Below are 27,543 nucleotides of genomic sequence, written 5' to 3' on the forward strand. Positions count from 1 at the left end.
GAGGGGAGAGAGAGACTGCAGAGAACGCAGAGAACTATTGGAGAGGGCGGAACGGTTATCAGGGATACTTGTTTCCGACCGGAAGAGTTTTTTTTTTTTTGTGTGTGTGTGGATAACTATCGCTAAGCATCACGGGAAGAAGGTCAAACATTGTGTGCGTAATGTCACATTGACGGTAGCCGTGGAGGCTGACGTCGAGGTTCCATGTGAGGTGGTGTGACAGCTCCAGGTGGAAGCTGTGAAGCAAGCAGCAGGTGACAGAGATCAATGAATGCCAGGAGACAGAGATATATATATATATATATATATGTGTATGTGACATTACATTGTATCCATGATTTATTGGAAAATATCATAATATTGGGGACTCTGAGCTTTTCAGCAATGCTTTGTGAGTGTGTACTCCATGGTGAAGGTGACTTGCTCCACATGGTCTCAGGCTGTCTCCATACATTACATTGAAAGGGACACTATAGTCACCCAGACCACTTCAGCTCAATGAGGTGGTCTGGGTGCCAGGTCCCCCAGGTTTTAACCCTTCACATGTAAACATTAGGGATCGACCGATATTGATTTTTTAGAGCCGATACCGATAATCTGTGAACTTTCAGGCCGATGGCCGATAACTTGCCGATATTCGGTACATTTACCATTTTGAAAAAATAAACTATTTCTAAGGGTAAATGCACAAAATATACATGCCACATGTAGTGGATGAAGTGTATTTAGACAGGGGAGCTGTGTGTGTAGTGGATGCAGTGTGTATTTGTGTAGTGTGTGTATAGTGAATTCAGTGAGTGTTTGTGTAGTGTGTATATATATAGTGTATGCAGAGTGTGTAGTGTCTATATATAGTGAATGCAGTGTGTGTGTATAGTGAATGCAGTGTGTGTTTGTGTAGTGTGTATAGTGAATGCAGTGTGTGTTTGTGTAGTGTGTATAGTGAATGCAGTGTGTGTTTGTGTAGTGTGTATAGTGAATGCAGTGTGTGTTTGTGTAGTGTGTATAGTGAATGCAGTGTGTGTTTGTGTAGTGTGTATAGTGAATTCAGAGTGTGTGTTTGTGTAGTGTGTATAGTGAATTCAGAGTGTGTGTTTGTGTAGTGTGTGTATAGTGAATGCAGAGTGTGTGTTTGTGTAGTGTATGTATGTAATGCAGTGTGTTTGTGTAGTGATGTAATTTGTGTAAAATGAGGGGGATTTTTTATGTTAATTATTATTATTTTTTTAATATTTAAAAAAAAAATTTTTTTTTTTCTTTTCTTTTAGGCCCCCCACGCAATGTAGAAGATTGCCCTATCAGTGAAATTGCAATGTTTATTTGTCTGCAACCATGTCTCAGGCAGACTGCCAATAAAGGTGTTCATGCTCAGTGTTCTCACACAGCCAAATTACACCAGATGCGTCCAATGCTCCCCATAGAGAAGCACTAGATAATGCCTTCTCAGTGAAAAGCATTTAATTAGCAAAGTACAGCAATGGCTGGGCATGTGCTTCTGTCCACAATGCCTCTCTATGAGAAGCATTAAATTAGACCTTCATAACTTTTGACTAAAATAGAGGCGATTGCACTGAGGAGACTGTCCCGGGAGTTAAAAAAATATGTTTTTTTGGTGTTTTCTATTTTTTTTCATCATATTGGTGGCGAACTAGTTAAAACACTAATATGAAAAATATATATAATGTTTATTCTAAATTGTTGCTTGCTATTTCCATAGAGTGTTGCAGTAAGGAAATGCATCTTATTAAATTAAGCTAAAGGAAATAAAGAAGAAATCATGTTGGCAGTTTTGAAGACCCTTTCTGGGAAGTCCATCGGGACATACACTTTGTATACAGAGGTGGGTGTTTCCATGGGAAAATGAACATTTGCAACTTAACCAGTGCCAACCAGTGTTTACTTGTGAATTCTGGCCAAGAAAGGGGATTTTAGCATTATTGGGCTATAGCTTTCTATTATGACCATATTAAAGTAGAGTTGTCACTTATGACTTAGTTGCACATCCAAATAGCCGAGTATAAGTTAGTTATAGGTTGTGCCATTCATTTCGAATTCACCACGCATGCCTGGCTTTTTCACATGCTATGTAAATGAAATGAACCATATATAATACGGAATGCACACTAACAACCAAATGTAAATTAAACAAACCGCTCTGGTCGCGCAAGTATGGCATTTTAGTATAAAGGTGCCCACAACAAGGAAGTACAACAAATCTAGTTTTTATTTTGGTTTGTTTTTGTTTTATGTGATTTTACACTTGCACTAGTCATTCCAGCAAATGCTGTGATAGAGTTTACTGGAGTAAGTGATTGAGAGACTATCACTTGTACATTACAGTGAAATTGTAATCCACTAATTGCGTGAATGGCAAGTTCCCATGCAGGTAGATGTATATTTGTGTAAATTGAATCTGTATATAATGCAGAGGACATTGCTAGCAAGTGTATAGACTATGACGATGCAGTGATTCAACAGTTTTAAGCTGGAAAAAATGTTCCAATTTAGGGGTTTGGGCGTAGATTATCCAATTCCATTGTACATTTTCCCCATTTGTCAGTTTAGTGAACACATCTCTGTACCCTCTTTGTAATGTTCCCTGGCAGCATTTACATGGCTTTAACGAATGGTAATTATGCCCCATTGTGATTTTGAGCTAATTTGCTTCTGTTATGGTTTCTACAATCTTCCTTTCAGTGTCTAGAGTGTTTTAAACGAAGACTTGCGCCAAACTCAAGACCCAAGTATCGCTATGAACTTCAAAGGCACTACAGCTTCCCGTCAGGTAGCCCTGGACTATAAACCTTGAACCATCATGAATACTTCCTGCAATGCAGAGAATAGAGCAGAATTTTATTTGCTCTTTTGTGTTGCTTAGTTTGTTTTGTTTGTTTGCTGGGAAGCCTTAATTCATGAAATATTGCATAACACTGATACTGATTTGCCTCATTTTTGTTTGACAGAAGATGTCAAGTCTCTACGGAGTATTATCAGCCCTCCAGTATCCAGGTAAGAAATACTGTGCATTTCTTAAATTTATGTCAGACTTGTTAAAAAAAAGGGAATTTGGGGGGACTGGACACCCAGAACTTGCATTTGTCAGTAGTGGTGCTGCCATAAAGACCAAAATTATTCAAAATGCAGATTAAGGAACAGCGATTACACACAAAAAGTTTTACATTTTACAAGGCTTCTTAAAATTCCCTATTGTTGTTACATCAGTGAGCATATTAACCTAATTTCCATGGTTGTATGTAATGGTTTATAGACTGGTAATTCCTATAACATTTCTGAAGAAAAAGGTTTCAAGATTTTTGGAATTACCTGATTTTGTTTGAAGTTAGAGATTGGAAAACACTAAACTATAAGTGGTCCCTCATATTTCTAAACCCCTTAAAGGGGCACCCAGGCACCAACTACTTTGATTATGGAGAAGGATGTCCTGTGTCATTATGTCTCTGGACACACTAGCTTAAATTGAAAAATCATCAGAAATAATCTAATCTGATTAATTGCGGCAACACCAGCAAACAAGCGCAAGCTGCAGATGGACCATCTTGTATTATGTAGTGGTCAGTATATTTTTTAGATGTTAATTTCATCATTTAGACAGAAATATTGGCCCAATATGCTTCTCTCATTTGGTCTTTCACCAAAGAGGCTTTGTAGACACTTCCATCATTTTTGAACGAAAGGCAGGTTAAGCAGAAAAGAAATGGTACATTTATTTTCATTGTAATACATACACATATCTAGTGATCCTGTATAGCAATTAGCACGGTCCTCTAGGGTACAAACATGCAGTCTTTTGTCTTAATATAAGTTCAGTCACTTAATTTGGAAATCCAAACAGGAGGCAGCATCAGGAACAACACCAAAGAAATAATAATAATATAACAGAAATCCCTGCAAACAAAATCCTAGCTCGTCTGAGCGCTTACTAACATCCAGCTTCCCTCTCTAGCGAGAATTCAACTTAAACAAAATACCGGTTTCACCAACCTTGTTTATTAGCAACTCTCTGCACTCCAGTGCTCAGTCACCTTGACTGCTATCCTTGTGCACCTCAGTGCTCCAAGCCAGCCTGCTGCTTCCAACCTCCAAGGGAGGAAAAAAAAAAATCTCTCTTTACCTGCCTAGCAGGGAGGGGGTTATTCCCACTGCTGCAGTGGATTACTTGCAGCTGAGCAATGTGTTGGAGATAGTCCAAAACCCTGGCCTGGACCTTATTTCTCCCAGTTGTATATAAACTGAGGAGTGGAGCTCTGGTCCGCACTACTCTCCAAATGCTCCATCCCAGGGGCCTATAACTAAACATTAATTTGTGTTGCATACAACACATACTCCTCCTGGGGTTAAATGTCATATGCCTCTCTGAAGAATATAGAGGGAATAAAAAAAGCCTCACAAACCACACCATTTACTTTATTACAATATAAATAAATATATATATACATACTGCATCAAAAAAAGCCAGCACTCAAGGACTTTTGTAATTAATAAAAAGTAAAAAACCTTTTATTCCGAAATGTCTGTAGGTCGACGTTTCAGTCCCCCACTGTGGACTTTCATCAGGACACAAAATACAATGTAACAACATTCAGTTTAAATAGGAAATACTTAACTTACCTAACCTCCACCACCTGTGTGTTAGCGTGGTCTGTTCCCCAGTGCGCAAGTGTGATTCTCGATACTTCCCCTTCCGGTGTGTCTGTGTTAACCCCGTCACCATCTATCACCATGGTGACATATCAACAAATCACCACACTACGATCTATGTCTGCTGAATGGCATAAGTTAAAGCCCGGCTATGAGCACTGTTAAATCAATGAGGTGCATCAAATGCATATGTATCCATTTACAAAGTTTATAGTGTGGAAGATTACCTCGATTACTCACATTCCTAAGTTGCAGTTCCACACAGAGCACTTCCGGGTATCGGCTGTGCCGTGCCTATCACCATGGTTACGTGTATACACCTAAAACATGGAGCCTGGCTATGTACCCCGTTAGATCAGTGGGGTACATGGGGTGAATATGTATACAATATGAATCCATTCACGAAATTTGTAGTGTGGAAAATTGCCTCGATTACTCACATTCCTCAGTTGCAATTCCACACAGAGCACTTCCGGATATCGGTCGTGCCGTGCCCATCTCCATGGTTACGTGTATACACCTGAAATATGAAGCCTGGCTATGTGTCCAATTAGATCAGTGAGGTGCATAAAATAAATATATATACACTATGACATTAATAGTGTGAGAAATTACTTAAATTACCAAAGTGCCTAAGTGACAACTATTTACAAAGCTTTTCAAGACATTTGCAGTGCCGTGTCAATCACCATGGTTACATGAATACATACAATCTTATCAGACGATATGTGCTAAACATCATATTAGAAATATAAGACCATACTCAAAATAGTCTATGATCTATGTGTACTAATCTAAACTAAGTGAAATCTAATGTGAACTTTCATCTAAAGTATAATCAAATACTTTTAAAGGGAACATAGTTCCATGAGTGGACCAAATTATATGGTCTAAGTATATATCTCTTAGTTATCCTGTGCTCAACATGCAAATACTTAAATATGTGTGTGTCATTGTTGTATAAAAAAACTTAAAATGTGGTAAAAATATACAAATGTGTGATTAATCTCCACTCTAAGTGCCGTGTACTAATGTACCCAAATATAATAGTAATTAACTCTCAAGTGACATATGTTGATACTAAGTATTACTCTATGTCATTCATGTGATTGATAGAACACTATCGAAAGGGGACGATACGCTATTTGGGGTTGTTGAGTGATATATAAATAATAAAGAAAATAAGACATAAGTTGGATGTGAATCACATACTGGATGTTTAAAAACTAATTACTCTCTGTACTCACGTGTGGATTTCTAGGCCTTAATGTAGGGTACTTTCTACCAAAATCATTACAGTTATAACTTATTTCTTAGGACTTATTTTTTATAATAAAGTCAACAGCTTCTAAGCTGAGTTATAGGTGATGAAGGTGAAATATTTATACATTAATTCATCAGGCCTTATCACAAGGCATATATATTCATATGAAGTACAGAGAGATTCTTAATTAAAATTAATTAAATTAAGGGTGCTTATTCCATCAAAGGAAGGATATATAGGACAGTTTCTCATTGAGACCTAACGGTGCCAATGTGTTAAGTTCTCGGATCCAAAAGACCTCTTTGCGCAGTAGTGCTACAGATCGATTTCCTCCTCTCCTGGGCGCTGGAATATGGTCAATAGCAATACATTTGAGAGTTGTCAGCGGATGTTTCTGTTCAAGAAAATGACGTGCCACTGGTTTATCCGTGTGGCCATCCCTGATTGCTGTCCGTATGCTCGAACGATGCCCTCTAATTCTTTCGCAAAGTTGTGTATCCGTTTTCCCCACGTAATTCAATCCACAGGGGCATGACAGCTTGTAGATAACATGGTCAGTTTTACACGAAATGCGATGTCGGATTAAGAAATGATTTTGTGGGGATCAAGTGCCCACACGTGACACATCCTAGGCACTTGATCCCCACAAAATCATTTCTTCATCCACACACCCAGAAGAAATATTTAATCCGACATCGCATTTCGTGTAAAACTGACCATGTTATCTACAAGCTGTCATGCCCCTGTGGATTGAATTACGTGGGGAAAACGGATACACAACTTTGCGAAAGAATTAGAGGGCATCGTTCGAGCATACGGACAGCAATCAGGGATGGCCACACGGATAAACCAGTGGCACGTCATTTTCTTGAACAGAAACATCCGCTGACAACTCTCAAATGTATTGCTATTGACCATATTCCAGCGCCCAGGAGAGGAGGAAATCGATCTGTAGCACTACTGCGCAAAGAGGTCTTTTGGATCCGAGAACTTAACACATTGGCACCGTTAGGTCTCAATGAGAAACTGTCCTATATATCCTTCCTTTGATGGAATAAGCACCCTTAATTTAATTAATTTTAATTAAGAATCTCTCTGTACTTCATATGAATATATATGCCTTGTGATAAGGCCTGATGAATTAATGTATAAATATTTCACCTTCATCACCTATAACTCAGCTTAGAAGCTGTTGACTTTATTATAAAAAATAAGTCCTAAGAAATAAGTTATAACTGTAATGATTTTGGTAGAAAGTACCCTACATTAAGGCCTAGAAATCCACACGTGAGTACAGAGAGTAATTAGTTTTTAAACATCCAGTATGTGATTCACATCCAACTTATGTCTTATTTTCTTTATTATTTATATATCACTCAACAACCCCAAATAGCGTATCGTCCCCTTTCGATAGTGTTCTATCAATCACATGAATGACATAGAGTAATACTTAGTATCAACATATGTCACTTGAGAGTTAATTACTATTATATTTGGGTACATTAGTACACGGCACTTAGAGTGGAGATTAATCACACATTTGTATATTTTTACCACATTTTAAGTTTTTTTATACAACAATGACACACACATATTTAAGTATTTGCATGTTGAGCACAGGATAACTAAGAGATATATACTTAGACCATATAATTTGGTCCACTCATGGAACTATGTTCCCTTTAAAAGTATTTGATTATACTTTAGATGAAAGTTCACATTAGATTTCACTTAGTTTAGATTAGTACACATAGATCATAGACTATTTTGAGTATGGTCTTATATTTCTAATATGATGTTTAGCACATATCGTCTGATAAGATTGTATGTATTCATGTAACCATGGTGATTGACACGGCACTGCAAATGTCTTGAAAAGCTTTGTAAATAGTTGTCACTTAGGCACTTTGGTAATTTAAGTAATTTCTCACACTATTAATGTCATAGTGTATATATATTTATTTTATGCACCTCACTGATCTAATTGGACACATAGCCAGGCTTCATATTTCAGGTGTATACACGTAACCATGGAGATGGGCACGGCACGACCGATATCCGGAAGTGCTCTGTGTGGAATTGCAACTGAGGAATGTGAGTAATCGAGGCAATTTTCCACACTACAAATTTCGTGAATGGATTCATATTGTATACATATTCACCCCATGTACCCCACTGATCTAACGGGGTACATAGCCAGGCTCCATGTTTTAGGTGTATACACGTAACCATGGTGATAGGCACGGCACAGCCGATACCCGGAAGTGCTCTGTGTGGAACTGCAACTTAGGAATGTGAGTAATCGAGGTAATCTTCCACACTATAAACTTTGTAAATGGATACATATGCATTTGATGCACCTCATTGATTTAACAGTGCTCATAGCCGGGCTTTAACTTATGCCATTCAGCAGACATAGATCGTAGTGTGGTGATTTGTTGATATGTCACCATGGTGATAGATGGTGACGGGGTTAACACAGACACACCGGAAGGGGAAGTATCGAGAATCACACTTGCGCACTGGGGAACAGACCACGCTAACACACAGGTGGTGGAGGTTAGGTAAGTTAAGTATTTCCTATTTAAACTGAATGTTGTTACATTGTATTTTGTGTCCTGATGAAAGTCCACAGTGGGGGACTGAAACGTCGACCTACAGACATTTCGGAATAAAAGGTTTTTTACTTTTTATTAATTACAAAAGTCCTTGAGTGCTGGCTTTTTTTGATGCAGTATACATTTGTGTAGCCGAGCACCGGGCAGACACGTTTGGATAGCTGGAGTGCAACTCCCATCAATCTTTGTATGTATATATATATATATATATATATATATATATCCATCCATCCATCCATCCATCCATCCAAAGTAGGTAGGAGCACTCACTTGTTAAAAGTCCAAAGTTTATTAGAACATATTATAAAAAACGATCAACGTTTCAGTCCTGAGGACTTTCATCAGGATCAAAGACAAATATAATAAAAACATTCATTACTTATATATACAGCGATATCAATGTAATTGACTTACCCCCAGGTGAAAGCAGTGTGAAACCTGCGAATAGGCTCCGCCCCCATGATGACGTCCTTGCGTATTGACGTCTAAAACGTCTCCATGGCGACGCGAATAGCTACATTCCCGCCATGGAGACAAAATAAACAAAAGGGGAAACGAGCAGTGCATATGAAACTTGTGCTGGATCAAAACTAAATTAGTATGGTCCAGTGGACGAATAGAGTAAAAGTATGCTGAGTGATTGTAGCATAAGTGCTGTGGTTAAATAGGTAGTGGAAATAAAGTACCACTATACTGTTGCTCAAAAAACTAGCAGTGCATATTTAAAGAGACCGGATTGCATTAAGGAAAATGCATGATTGCTATATTTAACAATAACAGTACTATTTGAACAAAGTGACTAGTGCATAATGAAACTGTGAAAGTGCTAATAGTGATAAATCCAGTGCAGCTAAAAAGTGCCGAGTGCCAACCCATAAAAATTAGTCACTAGTAAGTGAAGAGACCTGTAGCTATATTAGATACAAAAGATATACAGCCTAATGCTGAGTTATAGAGCAACATATAAACACATATGTGACAAACACTTACTATATACACATATTAAAAAGTCCTGGTCACAATGCTGCCAACAAACATGGTTGATGCCATGAAATATATACAGATAAATAAATAATAACTCCCTTATGCTAGGTATGAAGTAGCGATGTATCAATACTCCACAAGAAGGAATATTGTACTTTCAATTTAGACGTGCTGTATTAATGGCTAAGGCACACCACAGAACTAGGACTAATAACTCTAAAATAATTCAGGGTAGAACATTGTATAACGCAGATATAATTGAGAAACTGTAAACAGACTATGATGCGGCAAATAAAGAGAATACTTATAAAAAAAGAGTGGAAAGAGAGTTTCATTCAATCCCTTTGGAGCTACAGTGTCTAACTCGTATATCCAGAATGTCTCTCTGTTCAGTAGACTCTTGCCACGATCTCCCGCTCTTCTTGATATGGGAACGTGGTCAATCGCCACAAATTTCAGAGAGGTCAATGGATGTTTCTATTCAAGAAAGTGCTTGGCTACAGGTTTATCGGACATCCCATCCCTATATGCAGGTCTAATGCTCGATCAATGTCCTCTGATCCTCTCACACAGCGCTGTTTCCGTCTTGCCGATGTATACAAGGCCACATGGACACATGAGCTTGTACACAACGTGTGTGGTTTTGCAGGTGATAGTGCTTCTAATGGAGTACTTCTTGTTGGTATGAGGATGTGTAAAAGTTCTTGATGGAGTCTTGTGGAATATTGTTACATCGATACTTCATACCTAGCATAAGGGAGTTATTATTTATTTATCTGTATATATTTCACCATGTAACCATGTTTGTTGGCAGCATTGTGACCAGGACTTTTTAATATGTGTATATAGTAAGTGTTTGTCACATATGTGTTTATATGTTGCTCTATAACTCAGCATTAGGCTGTATATCTTTTGTATCTAATATAGCTACAGGTCTCTTCACTTACTAGTGACTAATTTTTATGGGTTGGCACTCGGCACTTTTTAGCTGCACTGGATTTATCACTATTAGCACTTTCACAGTTTCATTATGCACTAGTCACTTTGTTCAAATAGTACTGTTATTGTTAAATATAGCAATCATGTACTTTCCTTAATGCAATCCTGTCTCTTTAAATATGCACTGCTAGTTTTTTGAGCAACAGTATAGTGGTACTTTATTTCCACTACCTATTTAACCACAGCACTTATGCTACAATCACTCAGCATACTTTTACTCTATTCGTCCACTGGACCATGCTAATTTAGTTTTGATCCAGCACAATTTTCATATGCATTGCTCGTCGTTTCCCCTTTTGTTTATCTTGTCTCCATGGCGAGAATGTAGTTATTCGCGTCACCATGGAGACGTTTTAGACGTCAATACGTCAAAGGACTGAAACGTTGATCGTTTTTTATAATATGTTCTAATAAACTTTGGGCTTTTAACAAGTGAGTGCTCCTGCCTACTTTGGATGGATGAATAACACTAGCCATGGCATGCTAGCACCCGACCTTTAAGGGATACTTCAAGTGTGAGTGCAGGAATATTTTGGATTGATTTATTTATATATATATATATATATATATATATATATATATATATATATATATATATATATATATATAGGAGATAAGAGGATATAATCCTATGTGTTAAAGTTCTTGATTAATGAACTAACCCCAGTTATAAAAAAAAAAAAAAAAAAATTACAAAAACTATTACTTGTAGGTTTTAGAAATAGTATGGGAGTGGGGGAGTAAATGTTTTGTAAGAATAGATTAAATGCAGAATGCTGCAAAACATTTATTAATTGCTAAAACTATAATAAAATGGAGCGCTAAAGAAAATGAAACCTTTAATTATTTAGGTCAAACGTTGATGGAGGAATTGGCTCCTCTTTAAAGATGTTCTGTCATAAAAAAATGCACAGGTCCTTAAAGTGCTATCAGTTGTTGCAATCTAACGTAATGTAAAACAATGTGGCCTGTGAGATGGGTTTAGAGTCATTCGTATAATTGTAATAATGGCTGATATCTTTATAGAATCAGAAACATTGGAATCATGGCTCATATCGATGCAGGAAAGACCACAACTACCGAGAGAATGCTTTATTATTCTGGCTACACCAGAGCCCTTGGAGGTGAGAGATTATTAATGTACTTTTGTTGTACACAAAATTGCAAAGCGTTTTTTTTATAATGGAACAAACTTTAATGCTTTTGCTCATTTAATTACATGAAATGTCTATAACATTATCACTTCTAAAGCAGTCTGATTATTGCAGATGTGGATGACGGTGACACAGTGACCGATTTTATGGCTCAGGAAAGAGAGCGTGGAATCACCATACAGTCAGCCGCCGTCACATTCGACTGGAATGGCCACAGAATCAACTTGATTGACACTCCAGGTTCTCCTCTTCATTTATGCGTATATTGGAATATTTTTCTAAAGGCAGTCTGGAGAATTGTTGGACCACGATGTATTGAGCGGGTTAAAATAAGAAATGCTCAGTATTAAAGAACAGCTCATTGCACTGCACCCATTTTGAATAAATAAAAAGAATAAACATTAAAAAATACATACGTTCCTTTAATATGAGTGGAGTATCCTCTGAATGCCAACTAAGCATTGTTGCTGACCATATGTGTCCTTTGTTGGGAAGTGTATAATATTAATTTTCAGTAGGACGACACAAATAGCACATACACATTGCATTTCAAGCTGATTCTAAATAGAAGACGTGCTTTTATTTGACCCCAGTGGCTGCGTTGTCTGTGATGTCATTTAGCAAAGCAGATATTGGCATTGTTTGGCCAGACATCTGCAGGAAATGTGCGCTCCCGGATAGTGTAATTTGCTATTTTATTCCTTACAAACCATAGCCAGCATAGCATCCCTTCGATTGTTTAACCCATTCCGTTATTTTCCTTCCTTTGCTCTCTGCCCTGGCAAGCCACCATAACTCGGTAGAGCCACGCAAAATAAGTTCTCAATGTACGATGGTGGACGTGAAAATACATGTACGTTATGTAAAATAAGTACATTTGTATGTGTGCAGGACATGTGGATTTTACGCTGGAGGTGGAGCGCTCACTGAGGGTGCTTGATGGCGCAGTAGCAGTTTTTGATGCTTCTGCTGGAGTGGAGGTAAGTGTACATGTAACGGATGGAACTCCCAGTACTATAACAGTTCATTGAAGTCAGTCCAAGCATACCTTGGGACAGCAGATCTCATTTACTATGCAGGTATGTCATAATAGATCACATTTCATGACTGATGGAAAATGGCAAGATGTTTTAAAGGGATACTCAAACCACCATCACAACTTCAACTTATTGTAGTGATTATGGTACCGCAATCCCATGGGTGCTGCTCCCCTGTGTTCTGTCAATGTTTTCAAGCAGTTTTGCAATAAGTCAATATGCAAGCTGTAGTGGTTATGGTTCCCAGTGTCCCATTCCGTTGCTACTATTTCTGTTCTATGATGCAACGTCGGGCTATCTTTTTATTCTATGTCTTTATACCAGTTATTCGATTAGTTGTGCTTTTTGTTTCTATGTCTACTATGTGACGTGTCTTACTCTGCTGAAAATTTTAACTGTTATTCAGGCGCAGACGCTGACCGTGTGGAGACAGGCAGACAAACATTCCATACCACGCCTCTGCTTCTTAAATAAGATGGATAAAACGGGAGCCAGGTACTGAGAAAAAATATAATCAGAGAGATTTATTGCGCCGTGATAAATGGGGAGAGGTTTACCTCCTGTGAAAATTCCTGTATTCTATTTTGCATCTTTTTCAATATCTTCAAGAAGAGGCTTAATGGAAAAGTTATCATATGACCCGTCAATGTTCTGTTTATTTCGATTGTATTTTCCATCCCCACTGTAGCAGATACATAGAAAGGCATTTGAAAGGGTTGTATGCTGAAACATTGTGTAAAGTTCTAAACATGGGGAAAACACTCTGAAAATCCGGTACATGCTTTTTGGTGAAAATCAGTAGAATCTGGTACCTGCTTTTTGGTGAAAATCAGTAGAATCCGGTACTTGCTTTTTGGTGAAAATCAGTAGAATCCGGTACTTGCTTTTTGGTAAAAATCAGTAGAATCCGGTACTTGCTTTCTGGTAAAAATCAGTAGAATCCGGTTCTTGCTTTTTGGTGAAAATCAGTAGAATCCGGTACATGCTTTTTGGTGAAAATCAGTAGAATCCGGTACCTGCTTTTTGGTGAAAATCAGTAGAATCCGGTACTTGCTTTTTGGTGAAAATCAGTAGAATCTGGTACTTGCTTTTTGGTGAAAATCAGTAGAATCCAGTACTTGCTTTTTGGTGAAAATCAGTAGAATCCGGTACCTGCTTTTTGGTGAAAATCAGTAAAATCCGGTACCTACTTTTTGGTGAAAATCAGTAAAATCCGGTACCTACTTTTTGGTGAAAATCAGTAGAATCCGGTACTTGCTTTTTGGTGAAAATCAGTAGAATCCGGTACTTGCTTTTTGGTGAAAATCAGTAGAAACCGGTACTTGCTTTTTGGTGAAAATCAGTAGAATCTGGTACTTGCTTTTTGGTGAAAATCAGTAGAATCCGGTACTTGCTTTCTGGTAAAAATCAGTAGAATCCGGTACTTGCTTTTTGGTGAAAATCAGTAGAATCCGGTACTTGCTTTCTGGTAAAAATCAGTAGAATCCGGTTCTTGCTTTTTGGTGAAAATCAGTAGAATCCGGTACCTGCTTTTTGGTGAAAATCAGTAGAATCCGGTACTTGCTTTTAGTAACGCTTCCCAGGTTACATTTTTGCACCACTTAATATAATAGGACACTTTGATAAATCTGCACCATAAACTCTTATGCATCTCTTTAATATCTGGCCTGTAGCCTTTGATTAATAAGCTTATATTGTCTGATGCCTTCACTTCCCTAGGCGTGATTGCGTTGTGTCTAGTACATTTTGATATATTTAGCAGAGTAGGTGAAAAAAGAAAGCAGGGGGGGAAAAAAAAACACACAAAGTTGCAGTTTTGGAAATTTCTCAAACTCCACTATAGTCACAGCAATTGCTATTTCAGCCTAAATTTTGCAATTCACGATTTACTTCTAAGAAATTTGCTGTTTAGTGAATAAATCCTTATGTGTATGGAAACTTAAACCATGAATAATATATATCTATATATGGCAAATGTTACATATGGATCCCAAAAAAGAAACGCTAAAATGCATTCTAAGAAAAAACTTTTGATTTACTATAATGCTCTCCTAAAATGTATCTTTCTTGAGAGAGCTTGTTTATTGAGCTTCATAGCCATCCATTGCTAATAGTTTTCTAACATTGTGTTGCAGTCATTTTTTTATTTATTTTTTATCGGGTCTCTGGAAGGGTCCTTCGTCCTCCATTTTGCCTTTTAAATTGAATCCTGTATACTAGTGACCTTCCCTTACTCAATAACATTCGCATGTTGTTTTTATGTCTTTTTATTTTTTTTTACTTCTAGTTTTTCATTTGCCATTGATAGCATCAAGGAGAAGCTGAAGGCCAAGCCATTGCTATTGCAGGCAAGTCGTGTATACGGTGATCTGATCTGTTAAAATGACTGGAATTCACAGAGTATCCCTAATAGTGCCGCTCACAGAGTGATAACACGCGTAGTTTGTGCAGGGCCGTAAATGGACACAGAGTCTGTTTACCCGCACAATATGTGGGTCCATCATTCTTTAAACTGCAGTGTCTACTTAGTTTCCAAAGCCACTATACACCTATGTGACTGATCACACCAAAACTCAGGGGGCTTCATAGAGCGTTAATTGCAAGGATTGAACTGCACTCCTTCACACTGCGGGATATTCATTTCTTTAGTACGCCATGATCAAAAAAAACCTTACTGGGGCCTGTCTGCCAAGAACAGCCAGAGACAAACCTTTGTTCACACCATACAGTTTATATGTGAGATGATGTATGATTGCATTGCATGTAATCATACTTTCTATATTTGTTGTTATTATTGTTGTGTTATTTATAGAGCGCCGTCAAATTCCGCAGCGCTTTACAATGGGTGGATGAACAGACATGTAGTTGTAACCAGACAAGTTGGACACACCGGGACAGAGGGGTTGAGGGCCCTGCTCAATGAGCTTACATGCTAGAGTTGATGACTAAGGGTAGATACCCCTGTGATCCCAAACAGAATGTCAACCTCTTGGTGGTCAAGTACTTGAGTATAGTCTGTTTTCATTTTATTTAACCCCTTAAGGACCAAACTTTTGGAATAAAATGGAATCATGACATGTCACACATGTGTCCTTAAGGAGTTAAAGGAAAAGCAAAAGAATAAAAAAACAAAAACAAAGCCAAAACTTTTTTTTTTTACTGTTATGACTTCTGACGTGGGCAAAAGTTTATGTTACCTGTATTATTAGCAGAATTTCTGTATATATATATATTTATTTACATTTCAGTTACCAGTAGGAGAGGCAAAAACCTTCCAAGGTTTGGTGGACCTGGTCACTATGGAGACGATCACGTGGAATCCTGGGACCAATGAGGATGATGGAAGGACGTTTTATCGGACATCTCTGACTGAAACACATGATCTAGAATTACTGGAAAATGCCAGCAAAGCAAGAAATATCCTAATAGAACAAGTAAAAGCTTTAAAGTAAATATGTTAAATCAAAACCGTTGTATAATGTGCTTCATATGAATGTGTAATAGTTAGCAGGCAAGCCAACTCACCAGCAAGCAAAACGAGATTCGTTACTTACCGTGATCATAGATTTATCCCTACATAAGAGTTTAGAATTCAGTGATCACCAGTCAGGATTTAGTAACCAAGATATAGAAGCATCAGAGCTATAATGTCTATGTTCAGCTGATATCCTTGGCTAAATAACCTGCACATCAGCAACTCACAATAGTGTTTAACAATCTACCTGTAACATATCTATCCATCCTTTCATCCTATTTTGCTAACTCCAAGAGCCCCCATATTCCTAATGAGAGACCCAAGGATCCAGCAGATAGCCCAGGTGCAATCAGGGGTATTGGCTAAATATTTGTGCACAACACTGTACAAAAATGACATAGAATTATACTGGAATGTTTTAGGGTTACACCATATATTTAGCCAGATTATACTTCCATGCATAGTAACGCTTCTCACGTACTGTTTAAAATGTCCAGATTAGTTTGGAATTGATTTGTGCTTTGTCTGGGAATTAACCAATAAATAAACGTGTATGATTAGCTGATTTTATTTGTTTTAATTGTCTTCCAGGTTGCAGATCTAGATGACGAGTTTGCTACTCTAATCATTGAGGAGTACAGTGATAGTTTTCATTTGATACCCGTGGAAAAGGTGCCTATTTATTTATTTATTTATTTTTAATTCTACATTTTTATGAGGGTTTTTAAAGAACATGACCAACCTACCAGATAGAAGGTTTTGAAAGCTTTTCATAGCTCAATGCAAAACAACGCCTGTAAAATAGTTTGTATTCTAAATAAAGCAAACAAACAATACTAGATCACATCTAAACATGCCAGAGTACATAACAAAGAGTGACTCGAGCTCATATTACTTGTTTTATTTTATGTTAAGTATATTATTATTATTATGATGTAATAGTGATTTTAAAAAATTATATATAAATGTTACCATTTTGTCTTTTATTCCCGAATTCCTGAATATTATTTTAACAGAACATAATTGTTAGGACATTTTAATCTAACGTTCTGTATAGTTTATTTTAAATAATGTATATTTATTATATAGTCCATTTTAAACTTGAGCAGGTTATTTGCTTATGCTTAACCTCTCGCAGAACATTGAAATAGCTATGAATACCCAAACATATTCTTGTACGTATTAACCATGAGACTTTGTGCACAGTTACAGCTTGCGATACGGAGAGTAACTCTGGCTCAGTCAGCGGTTCCAGTCCTTTGTGGAAGTGCTTTAAAGAATAAAGGTGTTCAGCCACTCTTGGATGCAGTTACTTTATATTTGCCATCTCCAGACGATTGTTCACATGATTTTGTGTAAGTATTATTTGTGGGGTTAAATCTTGCATGAGGTTAACCCAGTGGCGTACACATGACCCATGGGGCCCCGGTGCGAAAATTGATCCGTGGGCCCCCCCTAACCCCCTGCGCTTACTCTGGCGAGCCGGGGCCGCAACACATTGCGGCGGGTACCTGGTCGCAGGGGTTGCAGGGCTGAGAACCCTGCGACCGCGGTATGTACGCCAGTGCATGCTGATGCACACACACTTAAAGGACCACTACAGACACCCAGATCACATCAGCTCAATGAAGTGGTCTGGGTGTCAGTTCCCTCTAGTTTTAACCCTGCAGCTGAAAACATAGCAGTTTCAGAGAAACTGCTGTTTCACTGAGGGTTAATCCAGCCTCTAGTGGCTGTCTCACTGACAGCCGCTAGAGGCGCTTCCGCGATTCTAAGACACGGAACGTCCATAGAAAAGCATTGAGTAATGCTTTCCTATGGGCGGTTTGAATGCGTGCGCGGCTCTTGCCTCGCATGCGCATTCGGAGCTGAGAGGCGGAGGGATCCCCTGCGCCAAGGGAGTCCGGCGCTGGAGAAAGGTAAGTGCTGAAGACACACACACACTCTCACGAACAGACGCATACACACTAGCTAACAGACACACACATTTACTGACAGAGACACACTCGGCGACAGACATACATACACACTCACTTACAAAACATACACTCTCACTGACAAACACACACTCACTAACAGACATCAAACAGACTCACTAACACACACACACACAAACACACTCAGTAACAGACACACACAGTAACACACTCACTGACACTCACTAGCAGACACACACTCAGACACACACTAAAACTCACACACACACACAAACACACTCAGTAACAGACACACACAGTAACACACTCACTGACACTCACTAGCAGACACAAACACTAACACACACACTCACACTAACACACACTTACACTAACTCACACACGTTTTTGTTTTTTTTTATTTAATCCCCCCAGCCTCCTTACCTTTTGGAGTGCTGAGGGGATTCCCTGGGGTCCAGTGGTGCTGCTGGGCTCCTGGGGGAGAGGAGTGCTTCCTCTTCAGCTCCCTCGCGCGCCGCGTACTGATACCGGCGCCGGAAGATGACGTCATCTTCCGGCTCCAGTATCAGTGCGGTGCGCGAGGGAGCTGAAGAGGAAGCACTTAGGGGAGAGTGCTCCTTCGCGGGCCCGCAGGGCCAGCCTCGGGGGTGCCGGAGGTGGCCGGCTCTAGGGCCCCCCAGGAGAAGAGGCTGGCCCAGTGGCTACATACCGGGTCGCAGGGGCGGCCGGGCCCCCTGGTGGTCCGGGCCCGGTCGCAGCCGCGACCCCTGCGACCCTGGTATGTACGCCACTGGGTTAACCGCAAATTAATCTTTCAGGATGATGCTTTGCGTTTGAGACACATTGATTTATTGAATACATGTTTAGTTGTGTTCTTTAGAAGAACGCTGGAATCTAGAACAATGATCTAAAGGTCACAACTGAACATCTACCAGACTTCATATACTGGTTAGAGATAAACTTTACACATGTACCAGCTTGATATTTAAACTGTTAATAATTCCAAAACACTAATTATACCATGCAGGTGTTTATTCACTAATCTCTAAATTCACAAATTAAAAGAACAATATAGGGTTAGGAATACAAACGTGTAATAGTGAATCCTGAATTATTCTTGAAGTGAACCAAAAGTTATAGAATACACAGTACTTATTTATTATAAAGAACATCAGTTTGGTCTCTAAAGACACTATAGGCACCCAGACCGCTTATTGAAGTGGTCTGGCTGCAGTGCCTATCCCCCGTAGTCCTGCAATGTAAATTATTGCAGTTTTTGACAAACTGCAATAATTACATTGCAGGACTAATACAGCCTCTAGTGGTTGTCAATCAGACAGCCATTAAAGGCACTTCCTGGTGGTTAGGTGACTTTTGGTTACCTGATTGACGATAGACGTCCTCACGCTGTTCATGAGGACATCCAGCGTCAGTCATTTCTCCTTAGGAAAGTATTTAAGGAGGGCCTAAAGCACTCACGGTACATGCGCTTTAGCCCCTGCCGGATGTCATTGGAGGAGGCAGAGCACCAACCAGCACTAAGAGAGTTCGGTGCTGGAATCGGGTAAGTGTTAAAAGGGCTTTAAAACCATTGCTGTGCCGGGGAGAGGGAATACTTGTATTCCTTACACCATAGATTCCCTTTAACTGTTCATAGACTTGTTCTATTCTCTGAACATATTGTATATGTATATCTTGAAACCTAGATGTGATTATACGGATTGATGTATGTGTTTGTTTGCAGGAAATGGTACGAGAATGACTTGTGTGCTTTAGCGTTTAAGGTTGTTCATGACAAGCAGCGTGGTCCCCTGGTTTTTGTGCGGATTTACTCTGGAACAATGAAACCCCAGTCAGCAGTGCACAATGTGAACCAGAACTGCACGTACGTTACCTGCACTTTTATTGTTATCCATTTAGATATGATTATCATCATATACATTCTTGTAATGTTAAATTTATTTTAAACAGGGAAAGGATGAGTCGTTTACTTCTGCCATTTGCTGACCAGCAAGTGGAAATCTCCTCTTTGTCCCCTGGAAATATTGCATTGACAGTTGGACTAAAACAGGTAAGCAGAAACATTTACCTAAAGGGACACTATGTTCACCAGAACAACAAGAGCTTATTGTATTTGTTCTGGTGCGTATAATCATTCCCATTACAGCCTAGGGATACCTCCAGTGGCCACTCCTCATATGGCTACCGGAGGTGCTTTCTGACATTCAGTGCCTCTGCGTTAAGACACGGAACTTTCCTGATAGAGATGCATTGATTTAATGCTACGTGGAAATGCTGATTAGCCAGGGTGGTGTTTGGCAGAGATGATCAATTCTGCTGATTTCACGCAAGGAGGCCAGAGACAATCTCTGGCAATCCAATGCTTTCGTATGGGAAAGCATTGTGATTGGCTGAGAAAATCACTTCTGATGATGTCAGTCAAGGAGGCAGATCTGGGGCAGAGCCAGCACCAGCAGACTGGAATAAAGGTAAGATTTTACTATATTTAGGGGGACAAGGGGAGGACCAGGGTGTTAGTGTTTTAACACTATGGGATCCTGTGTTCCTGACCCTATAGATTTCCTTGAAAGATGAAATATTTATGGCTTAAACATCATCTGACTCTGTTAAGCCTGTAGTTTCGCTCAGTCTCTCCTTATCTCTGTTAAGCCTGCAGTTTGGCTCCCTTTCTTGCTGTCTCTGTTACAGAGAGAAAGCGAGCAATACTGCAGGCGGTTCTGTTGCCCCCCTCCACACTTTCTATGTTGCACATGCTGTATTCTTGCCATGCTATCGCCCGTATTGAGAAGTTGTTCTGAAGCATGGAAGTTTCATTTGAACGTTTGTTAATTGTTGGAAGAATAGATGAATTGGCACTGCTCTTTCTCTGCCACATACAGAGTGGTTAATACCTTATTAGTTATGTTACAGAACGGCTGTACTCCAATATCTACCCTGTTTAACCTGATGAGTGGTTAGAAATAATACTGATATTTTTTACTCGCCTGCAGATAGCCTGATGGGTTACAAAATATTTCCTATTTAACTTCTGTGAAAACACAACAGCTTTTATAACCCGTGGGCAGTAGGTAGATGCAACTAATAGCATTACATGCTACCGGAAACCAGCGATTTCATTGGGTCTTTAAATTGTAACATCAAGCTTGTTACTGCATTGTAATCAGTTTCTGTCTCCTGATTTCTTACAGACCGCTACAGGAGATACCATTGTTTCTTCGAAAGCATCAGCAGCGGCTGCTTCCCGCAGGGCTGAAAGAGATAGTGACCGAAAGAGCAAAGACCGCAAGGCACACAGCAGCCTTGTATTGGCCAGCGTGGAAGTCCCAGAGCCAGTGTTTTTCTGTACTATAGAACCTCCATCTGTAGCTAGACAATCAGGTACGGTACTGCCCAGTCCTAACAGCCCACAGTCTTGTCTTTCTTAAAAGGTCCCAAACCATAGAATGTTACATAGTTACATAGCTGAGAAGAGACTTTCTAAGGCTGCACCCCGACCATCTCTTCTTCCACGGTCAGTGCTTTATATCTATTGCATCATCATGGGCCTCAAAGTTATTTGACTTGTAATTCATTAATATCTAGCATTCTGTGTTTTTACACATTTGTATAGATAATTAGCAGTTCAGCGAAATCCTAACAATTGGACTTTTACATAAATTAACATCTCTTCATGTTATATTTATATTTGTAAAGAGAATCATTCACTTTCATCCACTATAATAAATTATAATTCCAAAATAGAAAAAAGCCCCTCTAGATAAATAAATAATCTATACCCTAGCTTTGTGTCATTCAATTTATAGAAAGTGGTCGGAAGCTTTTATTGATTTAAAATTTGCTTACACCAGTCTTGGGATAGTTATGTGAATATACCATTTGGCCTCCCCCCCCCCCCCCCATCTTGTTTCTGATTGTCTGTGTGATGTGCCTCAATACCATTCCCTTCTTTTCTCACCTATAAAATCAAATTATCATTAATGTGTAAAGTCAAAAATGGATCATGACTACAGTGTTATATATAACCTCTATTATGATCTTATATGATTTACCTGGGTTCTACATACAATAGCTGATGGTACCCTGTCTTTTAATTACATAGAATGCATAGAAATTAGTATCAAGTTATAATGATAATAATTAACCCTTTCCAAAAAATCTAGATTTGGAAAATGCCTTAAAATATCTGCAGCGGGAAGATCCAAGCTTAAAAGTGAAGATAGATCCTGATTCTGGCCAAGTAAGCTGATTCGTGTATGTGTATCGATGTATATATGTTTGTGTGTTTGTATATACACGGAAGATCTTCAGGTAAAAGTAGGTTTAAGCATGCCTTTTATGTTAATAGATAAAGACTTGAAAAAATGGTTACCCATTTAAAGTGTCAGTTCACTGTTCAAATAAATTTGCTATTTAGTAGATAGAGCCCCCAATAAAATCATGCATTCATTTAATAATGCAATTTTTCATTGGGGTTATATACAAAAACACTTTTTTGTGAAAGCTGCATGTAGCGTGTAACCCGACTGGTTACCTCCGCTAATTCCTCCTCTCAGCCAGACTAGAACCATTAAACACTCAAGCATCCATTCCCAGTAACTAGATGACACATAGTTCTGGGAGTCAACGGATTTTATTTTGGCCACACACTGCTTTTATGCACTGACCCCTAGCATGGTGTCTCCAACACAACATAACATATCATACACCATTCACCTTTCAGAATCTTAAAAGTGTTTGTTTATTAAAGGAGGTTTTTTGTAAGCACTGTTTAGTGAACCTGTCCCTTTGGTCTCGTTGGTTGGGATTTCTATGCCTGTTGCAGTCAGATGACTTGGCTGAGTGTCTTTTTCTCATGTGTTTGCTGTAATAAAAGGATTTCTATATCCAGGCAGGAGTGCTGGACCAGCATGTGCGAGTTTGACAGTTTTCCATTCTTCTGAATAAAATAGATATTAAAGAGAGCAGTAATAACTATTGGCTTCCTATTCGTTTAAATGCAAGTGTAGCTTAATTTTAGGAGAAATTCCCTGTATAATAGATGATGGTTATTCTGATTAATAGACACATTGTTGTGTGATTACACCTTTCTAATCATGGCCCATTAGATGATTCTCTGTGGGATGGGAGAACTGCACATTGAGATCATCCATGACCGTATCAGGCGGGAATACGGACTCCAGACGTACCTGGGCCCTCTGCAGGTTGCATACAGAGAAACTATACTGCGTCCGTCTAGTGCGTCAGGTGCGGTTTCATATTTCTTTTGTTGTTCTAATATTCTGATTTGACACTGAAAAGTATTCTGACTTCAACTATTGGGTAGAAAAGCTCTAGAGAAACCGTATTACTCTTCCCACTTCCTGAAATTAAAATCTTATTGAACTAGATGCAGGGGAAACACATGGCCTTAAAGAACCAATCCATGTTGATGAGGTGGTTATGCTGTCTGGACCAGCACCTTCTTACCTCTAAGAGTTAGTGTTTTCAAACTGGCCGCTTATAATGACTAATTCTTTACAAAAAGTACACACCGTTTTGGTGGTGGTGGATTCCAGGGACCATAACCACTTGACATGAAGTAGTTATGTAGCCCAGAGTTGTCCTTTAAACACATAGGAACCTAGGTCTCAAGGGAAAGAAAAGTAGAACATCCCTGGGTGTGCCTTTCTAAAAAGAGCCCTGAAGGTTTTAAAAGAAACCTGGCCTGCAAAAAGAGGCTACATTCTCCTGCTGAGAGGGACAGGGAAACGACTGTCTTCATAGGAAGTAAGCAGTCGTCTATATCTATTATTATCAGAGTACTGTTACCTGCATTCCGCTGTGAGAGGCAGAGCTTCCTGTTAGTTCATGCTGCCATAATATTATCTACAATACATTTTATGCACGATGAGGGTGATTTATCGAAGTGTTATGTTTGGAAATGTAAGTGGGTTACATAGAATTGTTCATCAGTCTTAGAAATATTCTACCCAACAGAAAGTCTTGCTTTGTTTTATATCCTCTAAACAATATCACATAATGAACATTCTATAAGTGTCACAAGACTGATATGATCACATCTTGGACAAGTACATACTTCAGTGTTATGAGTTAAACTTGTTTTTACCAACTCACACCTTAAATGCAAAGGTCCGGGTCGTTTACAATGGTTTTACATCTTGTACCTTGTTACGTCGGTTCCATGCCAAGTCTCATATTAACTCATCAGGAGCCTTGGCAAGACACAGCTGTCACAAGATGAACCGAATACTTGTTCTAGAAAATGGGAGCAAGTAACGCATAATGGTTTCCAATATTCTAGTATTATTTTCTATATCCATTTGTACGAAACGTCTTCCTGCCATATGCTTTTTCATACGGTGTTCCTCTTTACGTGTTTCCTTGTCTGACTGCTTAGTTTGGAGCAGTGATGTCTAGCTTTCGGCTCAGCAGTTGTTATGGACTGTGTTTCTCATGATGCTTAGCCAGCCAAATGGTCCATATCTTATCTGATGGCCTTTAGTTATAGAAACCGCGCACTTGGCTGGCTAAGCATCATGAGTGACGTAGTCCATAATATATTTTTATATAGAATATATATATTTATTGAAACAAAACTTTCTAAATAAATGCAGTTTTTTTAAAGCTAAAATTAGTATTTTATGAGTAGTAATAGAGTTTAATAATCTGTTATTACAAATTGCCCGATCATTAAACATAGACGTGTACACTGTTTTTTCCCCATCATTCCATCAGACGCCTTGGATAGAACAGTAGGTGATACTCGCCATCTGGTGGTGGTAGACCTGGAAGTTAAACCAAATCCTGATGCAGGCGCAGGCATTAGTCCAGTTATTGAGTATGCAGAGAATATTCCAGACTCTCTACTTAAGGACTTCCAAGAAGCCATACAAAACGGCATTCAAAGCTCATTCCTGCAAGGTGCGAAAACCCTGTCCCCTTTTTCCCCTCTCGTTAGAGAGTCCATAAACTTGCTATGAAAACTGTGTTAATGTGCCTTTGTATTCCCAGGCCCTTTGCTCGGTTGTCCCATCCAGGATGTCGCCGTTGCTGTACTTGCAGTCAATGTGCTTCCTGGTAGTTCCATTACCATGGTGTCTGCGTGTGTCTCCCGATGCTTACAAAAGGTAAATCTTCATACTTGTTTAAATGGTAAAAAAAAGTTCTAACCATAAATAAAATACTAATATCAAAGAAAACATTCCAAATCCACATTAAGAGCTTGTCATTCCAAAGTGCCTAATTTGTGAATCCAATAGGATTCCCTCTGAGCTGGTTCCATTCTCTGTTCCCTCCCCTACCGTGAATATGAAGGTCCCTAAACTTGAATTTAGGACATTGGTTACCGTGTAGCAACATAGAATGCAATCTAAGGTGTTCCAGTATTTATGTTTTCATTTTCTCTTGGTTCGACAACTGATGCGGTAGATTACAAACTGTGCGTTACACGTAATTTCAGATAAAATATTGTTGTTTTTTTAACATTTTGCCTTGCTTGCAGAGAAAACACTTACTTTTAGAGTAGATTAGTAATGTCAAAAACTAGATTTGGGCAAATCTCTTTTAAAAAAGTTTCAGAAACAGAAATCGCTGTGCTTTTTAGGCTTTGATCATGTGATTCTTTGATTGTTAGATCAAATAATCATCAACCACCATGGATAAGTAAAAACACTTGCTTGAAATTTACGTTGAATTGTAACGTTAGTGAATAACACTGACAATGTCTAAGTATTATTGAATAAGGTGCACAAGCCAGCCCTTACCTTTATTGCTTTATGTTTAACAATATGACTAAAGAATTGTAATTACCCTTTAAAAGCAAGATTTTTTTAGCAGACATGTGTGTTAACAGTGTGTCCTGTAAATAGTTAACTTTTATAACTTCTGCATTGCCAGACATATTGGTTATCAATCATTTTGAAAATGCACAAGTAAAACAATTAAATAAAAGACTTGACACGTGATGTTTTTACTCTCTGTACAGGCTCTGAAGAAAGCAGAAAAGCAGGTCCTGGAGCCTCTAATGAAACTGGAGATAACTCTGGGTGAAGAATATCTCAGTACCGTATTGGGGGACTTGGCCCAAAGGAGGGGTAGCGTTCAGGAAATTCAGAGCCGTTCTGATAACAAAGTCATCATAGCATCTGTACCTCTCGCTGAAATGATGGTAATACCTTTAGCATTTTTTTATACATTAAGATTATAAAATTGAAATACAGATATTACTATTTTTTAAAAAAAATTTTTAGCCATCTTTCCCACATAGGCAGCTGTTAAAATAAAGTATTTTGGTTATTGCCAAATTTTTTTGTAAAAAAATAAATCATTTTTACTACCAAACTGATAGGTTACTTTATAAAGTACAGCGTTCTTGTACAAGGTGAGATGTAATCTACCTGTAGAAGAGTTGGAGTTTGGGTCCATATTGATTCAGAATTATCGCGCAGATTCCCAGCTGCTGGATATGTTCTATGCTTTGTGACCTCTCATGTAATCCATATCAAAATGTAGTCATAAATGGAGGCCCTGTGGTCAGAATCAAAGCTTAGGCATCCATCCGCGTTTAGCTGTGGTGCATTTGGTGTTGAGGTCAAATGTATGCCAGGAATACATTCGACATCTGATCACACTACAGTTAACTGAACTTCACAGCAGCCTCCTCCATAGTAAATAGAGAGCACCTGTATTGATATATTTTTTAAAACCACATTTATTCCCTATTTATCTCTAAGATGGAAACTTATGTGTGGTTTATCTATCGTTTGTGTTATCACAAGGTAGATGAAGAACAGAAGAGCAGGAAGTCAATCAGTTATGTACCAAAGACAGAAGTTAAAGTGAATTTTAAATTTAAGGCCAAAGTAGTGAACTGAGAGAGAATTGTTCCAGTTCAGCTATTTTCACCTAAAATGTGAAATTCACTTTGAATAGTGTTTCTAAAGAAATATGCCGGCTACCAGAGAGCATGCTTTATACATTAAACTCAATTCAAACACATTGTGATTTCACGTGTTCCTCTTTGCAGGGATACTCTACAGACCTGCGTTCCATCACCTCCGGATCAGCAACGTTTTCACTTGAACTTTCTAACTACGAAGCTATGAACCCTCATGATCAGTATACTTTGCTCAAGAAGAGAGGGTTTGCATAACGCTCTGCGTGAATGGGATTCTGGGAATTAGCATAAATGTTGTCAATTTTTCTATTAAATAAAATACATTGTAAATACCGGCTATTGAAGTAACCTAGGTCTGCCAGAACCTATTTAACTTGCATTTAATCAAACAGCTCCATCGCAGCAATAAATAAAATCCATAAAATACATTTAGGCAGGACTAAAGTCCGGAAATAGAGCGGGTAGTCATGTCTAACACAACTGTTGACACATACACACA

At 38.6% G+C, this 27,543-nt stretch overlaps 1 protein-coding gene across 1 annotated transcript; it reads left to right on the forward strand.

Moving 5' to 3' along the window:
• Window positions 1–132: 132 nt before the first annotated feature.
• GFM2 (GTP dependent ribosome recycling factor mitochondrial 2) lies at window positions 133–27,399 on the forward strand. Its single transcript, XM_063453799.1, has 21 exons — window positions 133–254; window positions 1,718–1,840; window positions 2,698–2,785; window positions 2,964–3,009; window positions 11,551–11,648; window positions 11,793–11,918; window positions 12,570–12,658; window positions 13,122–13,210; window positions 15,003–15,063; window positions 15,964–16,149; window positions 16,782–16,862; window positions 17,397–17,545; window positions 19,872–20,012; window positions 20,099–20,198; window positions 21,337–21,526; window positions 22,309–22,385; window positions 23,254–23,392; window positions 24,884–25,069; window positions 25,160–25,275; window positions 26,133–26,315; window positions 27,174–27,399. The coding sequence occupies exons 2-21, from the start codon at window positions 1,778–1,780 to the stop codon at window positions 27,297–27,299; spliced, it is 2,334 nt and encodes a 777-aa protein (XP_063309869.1). The 5' UTR covers window positions 133–254; window positions 1,718–1,777; the 3' UTR covers window positions 27,300–27,399.
• Window positions 27,400–27,543: the final 144 nt, after the last annotated feature.

The sequence above is a fragment of the Pelobates fuscus genome, chromosome 5 (genome assembly GCF_036172605.1).
Source record: "Pelobates fuscus isolate aPelFus1 chromosome 5, aPelFus1.pri, whole genome shotgun sequence".
Classification (NCBI taxonomy): Eukaryota; Metazoa; Chordata; class Amphibia; order Anura; family Pelobatidae; genus Pelobates; species Pelobates fuscus.

What these genes read in the sequence shown, in the direction of transcription:
- GFM2 (XM_063453799.1), top strand. Translation starts at nt 1,778, where the DNA reads ATGTTGGCAGTTTTGAAGACCCTTTCTGGGAAGTCCATCGGGACATAC. An exon ending in ATCAGCCCTCCAGTATCCAG is followed by an intron (nt 3,010 to 11,550) that starts GTAAGAAATACT and finishes ATATCTTTATAG; the next exon opens with AATCAGAAACATTGGAATCA. An exon ending in GATTGTTCACATGATTTTGT is followed by an intron (nt 17,546 to 19,871) that starts GTAAGTATTATT and finishes GTTTGTTTGCAG; the next exon opens with GAAATGGTACGAGAATGACT.